The following is a 20,532-nucleotide window of genomic DNA, read 5'->3' as shown; positions in this document are numbered from 1 at the left end:
AAAATGCAAACCTGTGATATTTGCGACAGAGCCGTCCTCCGTCTGCCCACACTGTCCCGCAGCGTTCTCCCCCCACATGTAAACGCTGCCTTGCTCGCTTATGGCTCCGCAGTGGAAGCCACCAGCTGCCACATGGACCACCACCCTCTCCAGCAGCGAGGCCTCCAGCAGCGGAGCAGACACGGGGACGCTCAGACCCCTCCATGAAAGTTCCCCGAATGAAAAAACCTCACCCCCTGGAAAACAACATAAGTTGGGTGGCATTATTTCACAGCAGAAAAATCAGAAAACATGGATCAAAAAGCGAAATTTGTATCATCTACTTTATTTGAGGGAGGAATAAGGGTTAAGACTCTTTTTAATCCTGCACACAGCCTAATTTCTGTTGATTATTAACCCTCGTTATAACTGAAACTAGAAAAAAAAAGGCTTCAAACTTAATGAAACACTAAACAAACAAGCCTCCTGCAAATTCAAACAATGAGCTCCAGCCAGCACAAAAATGAGTCACTCAGCAGAAAATATCAGTCAACTGTAGGTTAGAAACACACCCTGTAGCAAAAGCATGCCATGATGTTCACCCAGGGAGACCTGCATTACAGGTCTGGACAAGAATGCCGTCTCTGGGAAGAGCTGATCGGTTCCTTCCCCCGAAGGCAAGACATGGAGGAGTCCTCTCCCTGGAGCGCGGAGAACTCGCTCATCTGCAGAGCTGCAGGCGCAGAAATGACAAATCACTCATCCTAACCGTCTGGATATGACACGAACGAAAACGGAAGCAAATATCAGGATCAGAAACACATATTTATATTTTTATAAAGGGTAAAAAGAAAATTTGAATGGTTGCCCAGAAAAAAAGAAAGGTTGTAATCTTATCTCATCTCATTCATTCATTTATCGAGATAGAAAGGCTGATTCAGCATCTGCACGGTCAGACATGCTCTCACACCTCAAGGCAGGAAAACTCAAGCTGTCTGTATGAATCATAGCTAAAAGTAAACAATCATGCGAAAGGGAATTTTGTAAACCATTTGACTAAACTGCATGGTTAGAAATTACAGAGCCAGCTTCCTCATGGCTGGTTAAAAGAAAACCTGACTTTTGTTGTTCTTTTAAACTTAAGAGCCAAATTTCCCAAACTTAATGAAGGATTTCTACCCAAAAACAAGCTCTTTAATCAACAAGCTCTGAAATTAAAAAGGATTTTTAAATTTAATTGTCAGAGATTTTCCAAACTTTAGTTACATAATACATTTATCTTTAGGATTATTTTCCAAAACGCTAAAAATATTCTAGTTGATCAGGGAGGAGTTCATTAAACAGATCTAATTTAATTGGATCTACTCATAATCTGTCAAAACTTCAAGCCAGAGTCCTCAGATATTTTTTAGATATAACAAACAAAACAGTTCAGGGTTAATTTAGCTCATTTACAAATGGTTTAACAAATGTTGCCCACAAACAACCATTTTGGATCCGTTTTTCCTGTTAATATTTCATCATTTTGAAATCATATAGAGATAAACTTAGAATTAGACACTTTTATTTTCGTTTTCTACAGCTTTCAGGCAGTAAAAGAGCAGCAGCTTAGTAGTGAAATTAACATTTCCATTTCAAAGAGCCATATTCAGAAGTTAATTATTAAGAAACACGTGCTCACCTTTCTTGGTTCTCCATCACATTATTCTCTCAGTGCTCCAGCACAGTAAATAGCCCTTTAGGAACATGTTATCCAAAAGGCATTTGTTGTTATCTGAATCCGGCCGATATACAGAAAGGACATTTTTCTATCCACTTTTCCTTCCTCTTCGGTTCATCTGGCTCCAAGTTCTTTTCTGTTGAACACCTGTTCATCAGAGAAGAAAGATGAAGATGGGGGACATAAAAAATACTCATATCCTAATGAACTCTTTCCTGCACAACCTTCTTCATATTTTCTTAATATCTGATATGCAAAACTGATACAAAGTAAAAGGAAAATGGTCAATTTTTAAATGTAATATTGAAAAAAATGTGATAAAGGTATGGATACTATACCCTAGTTTTACCAGGAATGTGCTGTCGTTACACAAAAAAAACAAAAAAACAAGTGGTATGGATATTTATAAGATTTTTAAGACACTAAGCATGGGTGTCCCTTAGCATGTCATTTAGCAGTGACAGACTGCTGCACCCTAAATGCACCAGGGAGCGTTATCACAGATCCTTCCTCCCAGCATCTATAAGACCCCAAACTCATCCCTGTTCCCAACAATCTCAGTAAAGACCACCTCACTGGTCAAAAGAGCACAGAAGCGCATGTACTTCTTGTGGAGGATGAGGAGAGTCCACCTGCCCCCGCCATCCTCATCACCTTCTACAGAAGCACCATAGAGAGCGTTCTGACCAGCTGTCTCACTGTGTGGTGTGGAGGCTGCAGCGCCTCAGACTGGAAGAAGGTGAAGAGAGTGATGAGAACAGCAGAGAAGATCATTGGGGCTCTTCTTCCCTCCATAAAAGACATTTCATCCCAGCACTGCATGTCCCACGCCCATAACATCATCAATGGCCCCTCACTCCCCCACCATGGACTTTTCTCTCTGCTGCCCTCTGGGAAGACACTTTGCAGCATCCGCTGCAGGTCCAGCAGATTCCAGAGCAGTTTCTTCCCCACATCCATTAGACTGCTGAATGTTGCGTAAAATTTGTTATTTTATTTTATTATAATAAAAAAACTTAAATTTTAGAACTGTAAATATACAGTCATGCTTATATTACCGTACTGTTTTTGTATGTATTTTTACTGTTTTTTAAGGCAGCACTTCAAAAAAAATGAAATGTTCTTAATGAAAATCCTTTTTGTTTACACTTGTTTATACAAAATTACAAAATAAGTCTGTCTAAGTCTAAGTTGTTAAATTCATGGTGATTTTGCATAGTTTCTAATAATAACATGCTGCTGTCATTTTGCACATCTCTAATGTTGCTATTTTCGAATATCCATTACTGTAAACATGTCCATAGCTGTATATTGGTTATTCATTCACCAGTAGTATTTTATTGTTTTTAACTAGTATGTTATTCTTATGCATTTTTCTAAGGTCCACATTGTGTGACCATTTTTTTCTGTAACCTTTTGCTGTTGTAACAGCAGAATTTCCCCATTGTGGGACAATAAAGGAATTTTCTATTCTATTCTAACCTCTGAACACATACTTGGCTTTAATCCTCCCTGCTCATAAACTAAGGTTCTAAGGCTCATAAACTAAGGTTCAGGAAGAGATCTGTGATGACCTCCTCTCCCACCCTCCCCTAAACGCATCACTAATGTTTTTTTATCAGCTTTATTTACTCATGTCGTAAATCCATTCACCTTCACGCTCAACTTGCTGACTAACATGCGTAATACAGAAACAATCCCTCTCTTTATGCCACTAAACTCACCACCATTCCGCAAATAGAAAACTTCATCCATTTTTTAAATGTATTCTGTCGTAAGTTTGCGGCTAATCTGAAGTTCGCTAGCGTAGCTACCGAGGCTAAAAGCGCTAATTAAACTTACCAACGACTCCATTAAACCAAGTTGAAAGTGAAAAGGGTTTCTAAGGCGGCGCCTTTCAATAAATCCGGATGCTGTGCGACTAGTAGGGCTTATACGACATTTTAATATATTCAAATCAGTGCAGGGGCTCAAAAAGCAGAAGTAGTTGTGCAGTTACGATGTTATGTGCGATGCGATGGAATCCGAGCAGGGACAAACATCACGGCGATGACACACCTGTGGCTGCCATTGCCCAGAGAGTAGCAGAGATGTAATAATATAGAGGAGGTCTCACTCTTATTCGAATTAACCGAAGAGATATTCACTTATATTGAGTAGTTCCTCCTCTATATAATATAATATAATATCGCTACAGTTAATTCGAATAAGAGTGAGTGATCTTCTGTAATCTATCACATCTCTGCTACACTCTCGGCAATCACACACCTGTGGCTGATATTGCCGTGTGTAGCAGAGATGTGATAATGTCTGAGGATGTCTCACTCTTACTCGAATTAACTCTAGAGATATTCTATTATATAGAAGAGGACCTACTCTAATTAAAATTCAAACTATGGCACATTTTCTAAAGTTGAATGCAGACTTTTTTCTTTTTGCTTGACAAAATAAAGTTATATTATAATGAGAATTAAAATGGGTTTCTTTCATTATTATTTAACCTGAAGGCAGGTCTTTCAACTATTACATGTCCAGATGTACTCTTTTAGTCCTTACAGTGTTCCGAGAAATTTTATAGATTGTCACGATCATATGGTGTTTAACAGAGAGTTATGCTTAAAACTGTAATTAATTTTTTAAAAATTTTTAGAGATATTACTTTTTTGTTTTACAAATAACACATGAACATTTAATCTTTGACATGTAACTGCAAAAGTAAGGATTTTAAACTTGGCAAATAATCTGCAAAAAAATGGATTCAAACACATTTAATGCAAAATTTTACTTAAAAATTCCTCCCAATGATTTACTTCTTCTAACAGCAGATTATGTGTCATGTGTTCATCTGAACAGCAGAGGTCTCACTCAATTAGCTGCAAAGTTCTAGGTAAGGCAGGCAATCAATATTTTTTGTTTATTTTTGTTTTATGAGGTTAAACATTAGAAACATGGAGGGAATACTTAAGTGAACACAGTTATAGTCAGTTCTAATATTTTCATGTAATAAATCATTATATTGTGATGAGTTTTGGGGATGATCCTGTCTATGATTTTCCTAACAGTCCTTTTAACTTTAAAGGAAGAAAACTTATGGAGATTTAAAAGGCTGACCAAAAACTGCAACGGCAATAACTTGAAAGTGAAATTACTAATTAATACCCTTTGCAATAACCCTGTATAATAATCCTGCTAAAAAAAAAGTATATAAAAAAATAGACTATATATATATATATATATACACAGGTGCTGGTCATAAAATTAGAATATCATGAAAAAGTAGATTGATTTCAGTAATTCCATTTAAAAAGTGAAACTTGTATATTATATTCATACATTACATACAAACTCATATATTTCAGATGTTTATTTTGTTTAATTTTGATGATTACAAATGACAACAAATGAAAATCTCAAATTCATCATATCAGAAAATTAGAATATTACTGAAGACCAATAAAAACAAAGGATTTATAGAAATGTTGGCCAACTGAAAAGTATGAACATGAAAAGTATGAGCATGTACAGCACTCAGTATTTAGTTGGGCCTCCTTTGGCCTGTATTACTGCAGCAATGCGGCATGGCATGGAGTCGATCAGTCTGTGGCACTGCTCAGGTGTTATGATAGCCCAGGTTGCTCTAATAGTGGCTTTTAGCTCTTCTGAATTGTTGGGTCTGGTGTATTGCATCTTCTTCTTCACAATACCCCATAGATTTTCTATGGGGTTAAGGTCAGGAGAGTTTGCTGGCCAATTAAGAACAGGGATACCATGGTCCTTCAACCAGGTACTGGTAGCTTTGGCACTGTGTGCAGGTGCCAAGTCCTGTTGGAAAATGAAATCTGCATCTCCAAAAAGTTGGTCAGCTGCAGGAAGCATGAAGTGCTCTAAAACTTCCTGGTATGTGGCTGCGTTGACCCTGGACCTCAGAAAACACAATGGACCAACACCAGCAGATGACATGGCACCCCAAACCATCACTGACTGTGGAAAGTTTACACTGGACTTCAAGCAACGTGGATGAAGTGCCTCTCTTCTTTTCCTCCAGACTCTGGGACCTTGATTTCCAAAGGAAATGCAAAATTTACTTTCATCAGAGAACATGACTTTGGACCACTCACCAGCAGTCCAGTCCTGTTTCTCTTTAGCCCAGGCAAGACGCTTCTGACGCTGTCTGTGGTTCAAGAGTGGCTTGACACAAGGAATGCGACAGCAGAAACCCATGTCTTTCATACGTCTGTGTGTGGTGGTTCTTGAAGCACTCACTCCAGCTGCAGTCCACTCTTTGTGAATCTCCCCCACATTTTTGAAGGGGTTTTGTTTCACAATCCTCTCCAGGGTGCGGTTATCTCTCTTGCTTGTACACTTTTTTCGACCACATCTTTTCCTTCCCTTCGCCTCTCTATTAATGTGCTTGGACACTGAGCTCTGTGAACAGCCAGCCTCTTTAGCGATGACCTTTTGTGTCTTGCCCTCCTTGTGCAAGGTGTCGATGGTCGTCTTTTGGACAACTGTCAAGTCAGCAGTCTTCCCCATGATTGTGTAGCCTATAGAACTAGACTGAAAGACCATTTAAAGGCTTTTGCAGGTGGTTTGAGTTAATTAGCTGATTAGAGTGTGGCACCAGGGTCCATCAATTTTGAACCTTTTCACAATATTCTAATTTTCTGATATGATGAATTTGAGATTTTCATTTGTTGTCATTTGTAATCATCAAAATTAAACAAAATAAACATCTGAAATATATGAGTTTGTATGTAATGTATGAATATAATATACAAGTTTCACTTTTTAAATGGAATTACTGAAATCAATCTACTTTTTCATGATATTCTAATTTTATGACCAGCACCTGTATATATATATATATATATAGATATATATATATATATATATATATATTGTATTTATATATCGTATATATACTATATATACGATATATATATATATATTGTATTTTTATATATATCTATATACATACATACATCTATATATATTGCTACATATATATGTATATATATACATATATACATGCATACATCTATATATATTTGTATTTATATATATGTATTTTTACACATATATAGGCTTGGAAATGACACTTCATGGCAAAGCAAAATAAAACTTAAAATGTAAATGTGACATGCAGTTTGTGCTCACTTTACGAACAATATTATATAATAGCGCTGCGAAAAACTAAAGATAAGGAATGACGGCCTCAGCTAGACGCTGGAAAAATATCTGATGGTTTGATGTGTACGTTAGATAGTGATCCTCTGATGTAATGCTCTGAGTCTGACCAATGTGAAAATGAGCATTTTCAAACAAATGCTCCATATGTCAACAAGTAATAAATCATAATGACATCAGTAATTCTTGGTGTCTCCTGAGGTTTGACGTACAGACTGCAGGTTTATTACAAACGCTGTAACTATTTTGATTCAATATAAGATATTTTTTTCAAGTCTGTAGGACTCCCTCCATTACACCCCCCCTACACACTCACACACACACACACACACACACACACTGATTGTCTCTATTTACCCCTGTTCGTGATTTGCTCTTATTTGCCATTTTAGTGTTTTCTGTATAAAAGCATCCAGCAGGTTTTGGCTGAAACTTTTACAAGTCTTAAAACAGAGAAAGTAAAAAAAAAAAAAAAAAAAAAAAAAAATGAAAGAACCATCAACTGGCAGTTCAAACTAGGAGCTGTTTAAGATTTTGCTAGTCTTGGATCTGAACATTAGATATTAAAAAGGCACAGCTGCTGGTAGTAACTACTAATTGGCTCTTTTTTTCACTTCATGTTTTCCAGTTAATCTTACATATAGTTTCAGTTGGAATGCATTGAAATATGATGGGTGTGGTGACATCAAATGTAAAGCTTTAGATTTGTGTGTGAACTAACTAAACTTCCAGAGCAGATAGTATTTTCACTCACACTCTGCAGCACCTGAGTCCATAAGAGCTAGAATTACTGTAATACTAAAGTTTAAAATATTGGAAAGAAGTATGCAGAAGAAAAGGTCTGGAAAATGTATTAACCATCGTTTTTTAAAACTGTTCAAACAAAACCGAAGGCTGGAAGACAAATTATGAGTCTGACAACGGATACAATGCATTCATTAATAAGGACACTGGCTGCTATTTGTCTAAAATCTGACACAAAGTAATGAGCAAGGGTCTTGGACCATCCCTCATCACTTTCTATTTTCCCTCCAAGCAGCCAAAGCGTCTAATGACCATTTAAGGTGAGCTTAGACAGCAACCCTCTAGGGTTAGGTCATTGAAGATGTTTTTTTCTTACTTCTTAAAGTCTTTCTTTTAAGACGAATCATTAAGGTTGAAAAAGGATGCAGAAAACAGTAAAGAACCATTCAAAAATTAACAGTTTGAAAGTTCCAGAGACACACCTTGTTTATATATTTAAGGTTTTTCTTTTGAGAAATACCAAAGATAACAGTTTGAGACACATCAAAAGACATTTTAGAATAAAATAGAATAGAAAATCCCTTTATTGTCCCACAATGGGGAAATTGTGGTGTTACAGCAGCAAAAAGTTAAAGCAGAAATGGTCACACAATGTGGACCTTAGGATTTTAGCACCAACAATGTGATTTTTAAAGCACCGTTAGCTCCTTCTTATCTTTGTAACCCATCTAATAGATTTTAGGTGACTTTATTACTTCTAAACTCACCCAACAGGTAATATTTCCAATAAAATGTTTTATTTGTTTGTGTTTGTGACGCCATCTTGGAGAGAAATATCAGCTGTGCTGCTGCCATCAACACCTTTGTTTATAGATGTTGGAGATTGGCCTGTTTTTCCAGTGTAGTCCTGCTTCTCTGACTGTGACTGGCTGGATGTGCTCTTATCATCCTCTGACATGGGAGCCAACTCAGAGCTTGTCTGCCTGGCTGTGTGTTTCCTGGACGGGGCCGCCTTTTACAGTTTCTTTTTGTATCTCTGCTTCGGTCTCCTTGAACCCCAGTCCGCCTCAGCAGATGGCCGCTCACACTGAGCCTGGTTCTGCTGGAGGTTTCTCCCTGTTAAAAGGGAGTTTTTCCTCTCCACTGTCGCTACAAGCATGCTTAGTGTGAGAAATTGCATCCGAGTCAATGAGTCTCTGATCTGATTAAATGTAATGTGCCTTGAGATGACATGTGTTGTGAACTGGCGCTATAGAAATAAACTGCAATGAATTGAATTGAAATTTTGACTTTTAACGGAGCAATGACGACACAACGAACAATATCAATTGTCCTGCATATCTTTACTTTGGCTAAGACCTAACAGCTATGTCCGATAGATGGTAAGTTGGCTATTATTAACTACATATGAGCTACCATTTTCAGCAAGGTGAGTTATGTAGAAGAGTTGAGGCACTGCAGTGGAACAGGGATAGAGCAACTATGGAGGCCTCAGTCCTCCACGCAGCTGTCCCTGATTCCAATCCTGACCCAGAAACCTTTGCTGCATGTCTTCCCCTCTCTCTTCACCCCCTTTTCTGCCTGTCTGCTACTAAATAAAGGCGCCCAGTGCCTCAAAAACTTAGAGAAGAAGAAAGAATCCTTAAAAATCCACAAGAGCTTAGATATCTTGGTTGAGAGCTTAGCTTTCATTTAAACTATTACGCTGTGATGAATTTGTCTCGGAAGCTAGGATTGATACCATATCCTAGTTGGGAACACTGCTGTTGCAAATCGGAAGCGGTGGGATTTTTAGTGGAGCGGAACTACAAGCAAGGACTTTAACTTTTTAAAGTTTTTTCTAACAGTGACTTTGTACAGATATTGAGTATAAATGGATGAACTTTAGAAAATAAAGAAAAAAAAACTTTTTTTTTTCATATTATGTTCATATGAGCAAGCCTGAAGAACTTTTCAAGATAATTTGAAAGACTGATAATAGGCTCTCATTCCTGCAAGCTAAATACAAAGTGCATGCGGCTGGTTTTAAAGGTTTGCACAGAATCGAAATCTGGCATAAACCGAAAAATCAAACTAATTCCAAGGAGCTCTTAGAAGCAGACACACTTGGTAACCTCATGTCGTGACCTGAGCAGCCTGTATTTCTCTTACCAAGCCCTCGTAAAATATTACTGCTGCTGGAAACAACACAACCCGGGTTTACAAGACTGCAGAGGCTGCGTGTGTTCAAGTGTGGGTGGGTAAACCCATGCAGGGTTGCAGCCAGGCCACAGAGACACAGCAAGAGTCGCTTACTGACCACAGCCTTCTGAGTTCACACGAAACTCTGAGTACGTCTGTCCCTTCAGGGGAAATTCAAATATTGCATTCATGCTTCTTAGATTAATGAAACTTTCTCCGAATTGTGAATTATGCTAGCGACAGAAAAGGGTTTCCACTGATGTTATATTCCAAAAATTATATGTGACTTTTAATAAAGGTGCATGAGACATTTCTTCTAATTCTTTCAGCAAACTTTAATTATAGTTTAAGGAGTTTTTTTTGGGGGGGGGTGTTTTCTGGCAAATGCACATTTTAACATAAAAAGTATTTGTAAATGAATGAATCTTTAATAGCTTGTTACTGACACCAAATACTATGAAACAAAATGAAGATTGACTTAACTGCCTGAGAGAGCACAAGGGAGGGGCTTCCTTTTAACTGTCTGGCAGCAGAGGTCCTGCTTGTGTGTATGTGTGTGTGTGTGTGTGTGTGTGTGTGTGTGTGTGTGCGTGCGCAAAGGCAGTATATTTAAAGAACATTGAAAACACATGTCTGGAGCTTGATAAAGAATATTTTCGGCACTGGGTAATTTGGCATGATCGTATTCACCAGAAAACACAAAAAGCTGCTTTTCATAGAGGAGGTTTGTAAAACATATATTGATAACAAAAAAAAATAACTGTACCAGATATGTGCTGATAAGTTTTGATAGAGAAAAATCAAGTTAACTTTCCTGGTTTGATTATTGTAGATTATTAAGTAGCATATCTATAAAGTGTGTTTAAACCCCGTTCATAACATGAATATTATTGGATTAGTGAATTCAGTGTTAAGAAGATTCCTGTGTATAATTTTTGCTTAACAAATAAGTCAGTTTATGTTTCTGAATTTAGGTCTAAAAGCAGTTTGTTAATAGATGATAATCTTAATATCCAATGCACATCTATGTATGTATATATTTTCCTATTCAGTTTTGAATGTTATTCTTCTGAAAGACCCAATTATGACCTTTTTTCAGTTTGCTGGCTGAGGCTTTCAGATTTTATTGCTTTAATACATAACATGTCAAACAGGTTATTAAAGAACAGGCAGAAAGCTTACAGATCCCTTCTATCTTAAGTGTTTGTTCTACCAAAAAGTTTAGGGTGTGTTAAAGCCCGCCATGTTTGGTCAGCTTTAAACTGACTAGTCTGCCCCCCCCCCCCCGATCCATAATTGTTGGTATATTTATTAATTTTCTCTTTTCTCTTTGTTCAGACTAAAAACTGGACCAAAGCCCATTTTTTGTGGAGGTTGCCAGTTCAAATCCCTTTTGGGAATGAACCATTGTTGATCATGATGGTATGCCAAAAACTGATATTAGTGTCTACTAGCAGGTATTGACCAATTTAGTATTACCTTTATCTTTTTCTACCATTTTAAGCCATTTTGTAACCTAACTTTAATGTTTTTTTATCCATATCCTAACAGTTGTTTTCTCTTAATGTCCTTTTATTCTTTTCCTAAACCTAAGCCCATGGATTTATGTTTTGGTTTTTAAGTCAAATAAATAAAACTTTCTACCAAAGTTTTAAAAGACAACTTTCTATTATTTTTTTGTTTTTTGGGGGGTGAAATTGTTTGATTTGCTGAATTTTAACCTGCACCTCGCGCACTGATTAGTTTTTGGCATCACTTTGCATCAGGTTGCTACTCCTTTCTGTGCAAACGGAGCAATATAATCCCACAGCTGACTTTGTTTACAAGTTATAGCTTACTTGCAAATAGGAAAAATGTAAGAGGGAATTTCACTAAATGACAAACAAAAAGTTTACTTTGGGTCCGCACCCAATTAACGATGTAAATACACCTTTAAGATACACAGCATCTTTCAAATCAAGCTCCGCAAAAGAAACAACTTCTGTTATTTGTGTATCATTCAAGTTGCTGCGACCATAGTGGCCCATGTGCGCTTTCAGAACAGGGAGCTGAGATTGCAAACTGTAAAACATATGATGAATGTTAATTTAAATACAACATAGCATGTTGTGTCCAACCTCCAGGATGTTATTATCTTTTTATGAATACATGGACACTGGAGGATCATCTGGTAGATCTGAAGTGCCGCTTCTGTTATATTACTACAACCCAAGTCTTCTGCCGCTTGATCATTACATCCCATTAAAGGCCCTTTTTACCGCTTACAGCTCATACTGGTTACGAGTTTGTTACCACCTCGGAGGCATAATATTGATGGGTGTAGATCGCTTTTAACCTCCCATTGTGGGTCAGGACTTTTTTATTTAATCGTGGGTCTTAAAACCCATGTGTAGATCTCCACATATAGCTCCGCTCTCATCTGATCAAAACCATATGGTTCTAGAGTCCCTGTAGAGTTTAGTAAGCTCCACATGTTTGTACTGGAAGGATGGAAAAAAGCTTTTTTCTGGCATGATTACCAAAAACTTGATGGCGTTTAGATTCCGCCTAATGTCTGTTATGGGGCCTAAAGAGGAGGGGAGAGTTGGCCTAGTGGTTAGAGCAGTGCGCTGTGAGAAGGTTGCAGATACCTGGTTCGATCCCCACAACCTGCACTCTGGGACCCTGAGCAAGACCCTTAACCCCACACTGCTCCCCGGTCTACTAAAATTGGCAACCCACTGCTCTCCAAGGGGATGGGTTAAATGCAGAGGTAAATTTCTCAAATGTGAGATCAATAAAGTTAATGTATTTATTTCATTTATTAAATCTAACTTTCTTTGGTGCAGCTTTGGCAATTAGTTTATCCCCCTTATCAACCTTCTTGATGTATGTAGTGACATGATAAATATAGGTCTTTATCCAACCTTGACTGCACCACTTTAAAGAAATTGTACATTTTACATCTCAAATTATCAACCTAAATAAGGAAATTCATGTATTACTAAATTAAAGTTTCTACAAATTTTAATAACCCCAAGTTCAATAAATCAGTTACACTAAATTATTTGATATTGTGTCAATAAATCACTTATTTTGAATATAATTTGAATAATTAATTATAGCGTAGGAACTTTCACAACAACATATTAGCTGTATTTAATAAAAAATGTATTTAAAGTTTATTTTTGCATTTTTTTCTTTGTTTACATCTTTACCATCAGAGGAACTTAGATTTTAATAATAAACTGGTGGTAGAACCATCAAAAAGCTGAGATTGACTACATTTACAGTCTTAACTTAACTGGGTTAAATTCTAAAGGCCAGAATTTCAGACTGAATTATTTTTTTATTTTTTGGCTTCTAAGAAACAAAGCTCTGCAGAAACTCAACAGAAGCGTTAAAAAAATGGCTGCAACGGGCCTTTAATGGGACGTAATGATCAAAAATCAAAATGGCTGGTTGTGGAAAAATTAAATATATTAAATACTTTGAGTTTTTTGTTAAACCAAACACTGTCTTGCGCAATCTCACGTAAGTAAATTGCCAACTGCTTAGGCGGAAAAACCCCATCAGTCATCGTATTCTGCTGGCTGCTAGAAGTGACATGTTTGATTTATTATCTCTCTGTTAATCATAGTCATCCATAAAAGCAGCATGTTAACTGATAGATCATTGATTTAGTATTGTTCACCTCGTTCACACCGCCACGAAAGAATAGCATCATTTTCCAATGGATTCATCCCAGAAACCGCCATTCTGAATTCTTGGTTCTTTTTTAGGTGTGAAATATTTTAGGTTAGTGAGATAACAGGAGAGGAAAAAAAGGAGAGCCATAAAGCGTGGATAGTGGTGGCCATCTGGCTCAGGTCAAACTCCCACAGAGCGACAATCACGGTGGTGGCTGTGGGTACATGTGTGTGTGAGTGTGTGTCCTGCAGGGTGAGGTGATGACCACAGCAGGGTGTTGGGGACCCCAGACCTACAGGAGGTCAACCCCACTTCTGCTTCTACCTCCTCCTCCTCCTCCCGCTCCTCAAACTTTTTCTGTTTGTTTCATAAACTGTTCAGGTTCAGTTGAATCTTCCAAGCAATGACAAAGCAACATGAGAAAACACCCTGTGACACGTAGAAAATACTCTGAAGCTACAAAAGAAAAAGTTTATCTAAAGCTAAGTTAGGCAGCCATTGTGAGTTCACCTCCTCCATTACTTTGCATCAATTAGCACGTCACCTCAAAGACTTTTCTGTTTTCAGTGGGGGAGGGTAAGTATAACACCAGGACATTGTGTATCCTGAGGAAAATAGCAGATTTGTCACAAGCTTTGTCTCTGTTTTATCCTCCTATGCAGCCAGGTTTAGCCATATCCAATATTTTCCTTCCAGCGGATAAAGAAGTTAAATTTCTTGGGGCATTTTGCATCACTTTCCGATGATGTCACCTTATGCGGTCATCATTCTTGCTGTTGCTCAACCACACTGTATTAGATATACTATCTTGACACAGCTCATTCTCCTGGGCTGGTAGAATTTATCTAATGACCAATGTAATACATCTTAAAAGTGGATCAAACACAGTCTTAAAGAGTCAAATAAGTATATAAATTAACCAAAGTATTGCTGAAATCTGAATGAAAAACCAATTGGAAGAGTTAAAACTGCAAAGGCTCTGTTAGCTTTCATTGTTAGCCTTCATAAATTTTCCCTTTTTGGAAAATAATATTCCTGTCTTTTAATTCAGGGAGTGAAAAAAATCCCATTAATCCTCAAGTTCCAGTTTTACCAACCAACCAAAGTAGATTAAAATGTCCAAAGTAGTGCAATCAGGAAGCTATTTTTAAGTAAAAAACCTAAACAAATATATTTTGTATAGCCACAAAACCACTTGCAGAGCACTTAGTAAAGACTAAACATGGAATACCATAAAGATCTTGTCTGGAGCTACTGCTTAGATAACCTGTAGGAATTACAGGGTTTTGCTTGATCAAATAACAACCAAACACCAGACGTCATTTAGACGTTAGTTTTTAGGCTAAATCTGATTGGTCCGTCATAATCTTGATTTAGTCCAGAAATTAATCTATCCATTTTTCGTCACGCTTATCCCAAGCAGGGTCACAAGGGGTGCTGGTGCCTATCTCCAGCTGTCTACAGGGAGAGGCGAGGTACACCCTGGACAGGTCACCCTCGCAGGGCAACACAGAGATAAACAACCATTCACACCTAAGGAGAATTTAGAGAAGACAATTAACCTAACAGTCATGGTTTTGGACTGTGCGAGGAAGTCGGAGTACCCGGGGAGCACCCACACATGCACAGGGAGAACATGCAAACTCCATCTCTGGGTCAGGAAACAAACCCAGAACCTTCTTGCTGCAAGGCAACAGTGCTACCCACTGCCCCACTGAGCAGCCCTAGCCCAGAAATTGTTTCTAAAAATTGGGCTGTTTGGTTGGTCTGATTTGGTCCCATCTTAGTCCAATAACAGACGGTTAAATGACGTGTCAAACCCTGTTTTCAACGTCTGTTCAACTATCTCAAAATTACCACTTTTCACCTTTCATTTTTCAGCTAGACATTTGGACGTTATATCATGTCGTCTTTTCAATGTTTCGACCAATATTTGCTCAGTGGGAATCAACCATCTACGTTTCATCATGGTTATAACATTTCTGTCTATGTTTAAATCCTGAAAAAGGGGAACAAAATCTACTTTTGAAACATTCTTGAAACAAAAAAGTATCATAAAAATTCAGTGCAAATTTTTAATAAGCTGATTTTTTTTATATATATAATTGCAAAGTATGTAGTCAGACTTTCTAAAACTTGCAAAACCAAGCTAACTGGATTTTAAACAAATAAGAACCTTAGTTTTGTCCTACAACTTCAGAGTTTAGTCAGGCGACCAGGATGTTATGATATCCAACTGTTTGTACTGTGGAAGCTTGTGCAACACACTGGGGTGAAAGAAGCAATAAAAAGCAGAGTGTCATCAACATAGCAGTGGTAGGAGATGTTTGATCCATATAAATACTTCCTAACCTTAAAATGCAGGCAAACCAAGTTCTGCCTGGCTGACATTTTTTGTGTTCAAAATAATGATCAAAGGCTCAGAGTCTGGCTCAGACTACTGCTTCTCCTGCTTAGCCCTACGTAACAGCAGGTCATAAAAGACTCAGAGGATAGCCGAAGTATCTCTATGAAAATCACACTGAAATGTATTCAAGATGTTAAAGTTATTTGGGGTGTTTAAACGCTGCTGTGCAACTACCTTTTAAAGAAATGGAAGATAATATATTTTTACATGAAGCATTAGAAAAATCTGGATTATTAATAGACATGTTTATTCACATTATTTGTTTCCCTGACAAACACATGTTGAAGAGCAACAAGTGCCTCAGGGTTAAGAAGCTCAGCTTGCTTTCTAGTAAAGGTATTTGCCTTCTTATCCATGTCTTCTGGTTTTACTTATTTTTTTTGTCACACTGAAATAATTCAGATTGTTATAATCTTATCAAGAGGCAAATCTAAACTTATGAAACTCAAAAGTACCTTTTCAAATCATGACTTAATTCAGCGATGAAAAGAAGCAATATATTTCAGCTTGACTCTGTTTATAAAAAAAAGCAACAATCTCCCACCCCACTGGCAAATTGTGGATAAACTATGATTAACCACAGTTTGGAAAGCCGAGATCAATTCTACAAGCCACACCCTGGTTTAACTACTTCCAGTCCTGTGGAATCAAGAAACCAGTTTAAAGGAGCCTATCAGACAACATAAAACTGGCTAAAAGGACCAGATCTGAGATCAGATAATAAAAAAAACATAAACAAGGATGATTGCAACTGTCGGTTTAGAAAGAATAACAATATTGTCTTAAGAGTTTTTTGACACAAAGAAGCCTTTATCCATGTATAAAGAAAACTGTCAGTGTTTCACCTCAGCATCCTTCCTTCCAACAGCCATCAGACTCTAAAGGCTGATTTATACTCTGATCTATACCAGTTTGTCTGCATGTGTGTTGCAGTTTTTGTCAGGACAAATGTATATGATCAGTGAGAACAAGTGTCGACTGAACCAAAAGTTAATCATATCATAAAGGAGAGATTTAAACAAATAAAGTACAGAAGAAAGGATCAAAGTAAGGACATAAGACCAGAGATGGGAAGTAACGAAGTACAAATACTTCATTAATGTACTCAAGTAGATTTTTCTGATATTTTTACTTTACTTTACAACTTATTTTTATGGCGACTTTTTACTTCTACTCCTTACATTTTTACACAAATATCTGTATCTGTACTTTCTACTCCTTACAATCTCAGACACTCTAGGGCAGGGGTGCTCAAGTCCAGTCCCCAAGAGCTAACATCCTGTAACTTTTAGATGCATCTCTTCTCTAACACCTGAGTCGAAAGGCTCAATCCCCTCATTAAGCCAAGCAGAGGCCTAGTAACGAGCCACTCATTTGATTCAGGTGTGGTAAAAACTGGGTGCATCAAAAAGCTGCAGGATAGTAGCTCTTGAGGACTGGGTTTGAGCACCCCTGCTCTAGGGGAGGAAACACAGGTAAGTGACCATGATAAACTGATATATGATTATCTGGGTTGGTCACTTACCTGGTTTAACAGTCCAGACCACGAGTGTCCCCAGTGCTCCAGTCCCAGAGGTCATGCTGGAAGCTGATCCTGGTGAGGGATCCAGAACAGACAGGAACAGGCAGGATCCAGATCAGACAGGAACAGAGACAGGTGGTTAGGATCCAGACTTCCAGGCATGCACAGGCTTCCAGGAGGGTTCAGAGTCAGACTGGGACCAGAAGCATGACCAGGTGGTCATGCACAAGAGCAGACAGGATCAGGTGAAGACAGGCAGGCTCAGTGGAAGAGGGTAGCCGAGACAGGACGTAGGAACCGGAACTTGAAGCTGGACTTTAAACTGGTCTCCTCCCTGGAGCCAGGCTTACTTTGATAAAAACTGAACCTCCCCCCATAATGAGCCAAAAACCCAGAGGACTCCACGGGGGAGGAACAGTGGATGATCAGGAGACAAGACAAACACTAAAACCCTCTTTCCACTGGCAGCTAGGATCCAGGACATGAACCATGACAAAAAACCAAACAGACAGACTAACAGAAAGACAAGTAATGATCTGGCACTGAATGCTCAGGCTGAACTGAATATAAACCAGAGGAAACAGGTGAGGGGAATAAATTATGATTGAGGCTGGGAAGGAAGAAGGCAGGTGAGAGGAATTACTAATTAGGGGAGAGCAAACAGGCCAGATCATGACACTACGTTGCATTTGACGCACCACTACAAGATGAATCGACAGATTCGGCGGTATTCATTCGCGGCAAATCATTGCAGCTTGGTGGCGGTGGCGTTAGCATAGTAGTATGGACGACGAGATGACTGAAAATGAACACAACGGAGATCTAGTCCTATTGGCAGACATCCATTTAAAATGTAGGCAATGGCATGAAAAAAGTGGTTTCTACTTTTACTTTTATACTTTAAGTAAATTTACAAGCCTGTACTTTGTTACTTTTACTTGAGTAAAGAAGTTTAAGCAGTACTTCCACTTTTGCCAGAGTATTTTTTAACACAAGTATCTGTACTTTTACTCAAGTACGGAAAGTGAGTACTTTTGCCATCTCTGCATAAGACAGGAATGAAGTGAATAATGTCAGAATAGTGTTTATTTGGTCTTTATTTAATCCAAAAACCTTTAAGAAATGATTCTCATTTAGTGATATTAGGACAAGTTCTTGGATTGGAAAAAGAAATGGCTTATCAACTGAAATCTAATAGGGTTCGACCTCTTTTAGAGTCCACCCTTTCTTCTGTTTGGGTTTTGCATTCCACCACGAGCAGAAAAATGAACTGAGAGATGGTATCAAATGTTAAGAGAAGTTGCATGCTCAGGCAGCTTTCATTCTTACACGCTGTTGTTGCTGCTGCTTTATGCGTCTTTCCTTCCTTGCCTCAGGGAAGATCCATCTCCATTATACTGCCTAAACCAGATAAACTAGTTGCCCATAACTGGGAGCACAGTGTCGCCTCCCTCTGAGGCTGTGCATGCTGACAGATTTGCAGGAAGTCACTTAATGTGAACTGCCAACAGTTCTGCAGTCCTGTGATTTGACACCTCTTTCTGGATCGTGGTCGTTGACTTCCTGACAAAAACAGGTAGTGAGTGCTGAGAACTGTACCCCACCTGCTTTTCACCAACACTGAGTGAAGTGGACTACTGTTGAGATTTGGTTGAGTGGAAAACAACCGCTCCCCCCACCGTAACATTAGCAAGACCAAAGAAATGAAGGTAGACAACAGGAGGCTGCAGGAGGCACCAGGTCCCTGCTGAGTTTTTGAAACATTAGTATGCACATTGTTAATGATCTTTACCGGCTTATCAATATAAGCACTGTAAAATATGTTCTGTTCCAAATACCATTACAGGAATTTACAGAAGGTTTCAGTTCAACTTTTTTTATTTTTATAATGACTGATCAAAACTACACTGCATTTCATTGGGATACTGAATTTCTACATTTAATGACACATGATTAAAACAGGATCGCCTAACTAATAGTGAAATTGTTCCCAAAGGGATTCACAGAGATAATAAGTGCAACAAAAAAACATGGCGGTAAAGGTATCATGCTGTGGGGAGAGGTTTATGGAATGAAAATAGCATTTAAGAGACTGCTACAGACTGGGCGTTTATATAAACATAATTGCTCAATAAAACAGTTTAGATGGCCTAGTTAAAGTCCATTCCAAATTCTGTCCAAAATCTGTTGTATGACTTGAAACCTTTGTCATTCTTTAAGGGCAACACGATCATTTGCAAACAAATAGCAACATTAAAGACAAAGTCTCCTTTCAGGCAGAGTCACTCAGGCTGTTTTTGCAAGAGGAAATAATACTACTGCTATTTCTACAACTAATATTGATACTACTAATATTAATAGTAAAAAGGTATTCATATACTCCAAGGATAATGATGTAAATGTAGCAAACATTTGATTTAATTATAAACTGATGGGATTGAACTATAAAAATGCATCACATATTTTATTTCTTTTTTTTATTACTATTACTCTTTTGGATCCTGTTTTGTCATGATGCTCTGGAGCTATATAATAGCCAAACAGATTTGCTTTGACAAGCAGAACTTGGTATTTACATAAAAATCTGTTTAAACCCGGGAACAATCGGCTTTTAGTGGCAGTGAGAACAGCTCTCTGGCACATGACATGTGCAGACCCATGTTAAAATTACCTCGGCACTGATCGGCATGCAGTGGGCACACCAGACCAAGGTTGTTCCACTAAATTACATGACACCATTGAAAGCAACATACGGACATCAACACACCTTTGTTTACATTCGATAAACATGCAATAGTGAGAGGGATTCTGACATATAAAAGAGTGAAACAATACAAAATAAAACGAACCACGCTCTGGCTTCCTTACATTTAGCTCTCCATTGTTTACTTCCCTGATTTCCATCACATTGTCGAAATCAGTGACCACGAAGCTTTCTAGCAGGGGGTCAGACTTGGCTTTTCAGTCAAATGGGAAAAGAGCCGAAAGCCGAATGTTAGCGGTTTTGAAAAACCTGGGTTTTCAGTGGGAAAGCTTTATTAGAAATGGTTTAGGGAAAAGAAGCTTAAGCAAAAGAAATGGAGATGGAAAGGGAGGTGAGAAAGGGAAAAATAATTAAGGTGG

General features: G+C 38.0%; 1 protein-coding gene across 2 annotated transcripts in view; it reads right to left on the bottom strand.

Annotated features, from left to right (window-relative positions):
- LOC119777484 (alsin-like) overlaps positions 1 to 708 on the bottom strand; it is a 49,846-nt gene extending 49,138 nt beyond the window's left edge. For both annotated transcript variants that reach the window (XM_038276370.1, XM_038276372.1), the window contains exons 1-2: positions 552 to 708; positions 12 to 236 (exon numbers count right to left, since the gene is read on the bottom strand). In XM_038276370.1, the coding sequence (XP_038132298.1) occupies positions 12 to 236; positions 552 to 597 (271 nt within the window). In that variant the 5' untranslated portion in view covers positions 598 to 708. The remainder of the gene's footprint in view (positions 1 to 11; positions 237 to 551) is intronic.
- Between the last annotated feature and the right edge of the window lie 19,824 nt (positions 709 to 20,532).

This window comes from Cyprinodon tularosa, unplaced genomic scaffold (assembly GCF_016077235.1).
Source record: "Cyprinodon tularosa strain WSP-4 unplaced genomic scaffold, ASM1607723v1 ctg124, whole genome shotgun sequence".
Classification (NCBI taxonomy): Eukaryota; Metazoa; Chordata; class Actinopteri; order Cyprinodontiformes; family Cyprinodontidae; genus Cyprinodon; species Cyprinodon tularosa.
Note: the sequence above shows the minus strand (reverse complement) of the source record. Positions and strands in the feature narration are given on the sequence as shown.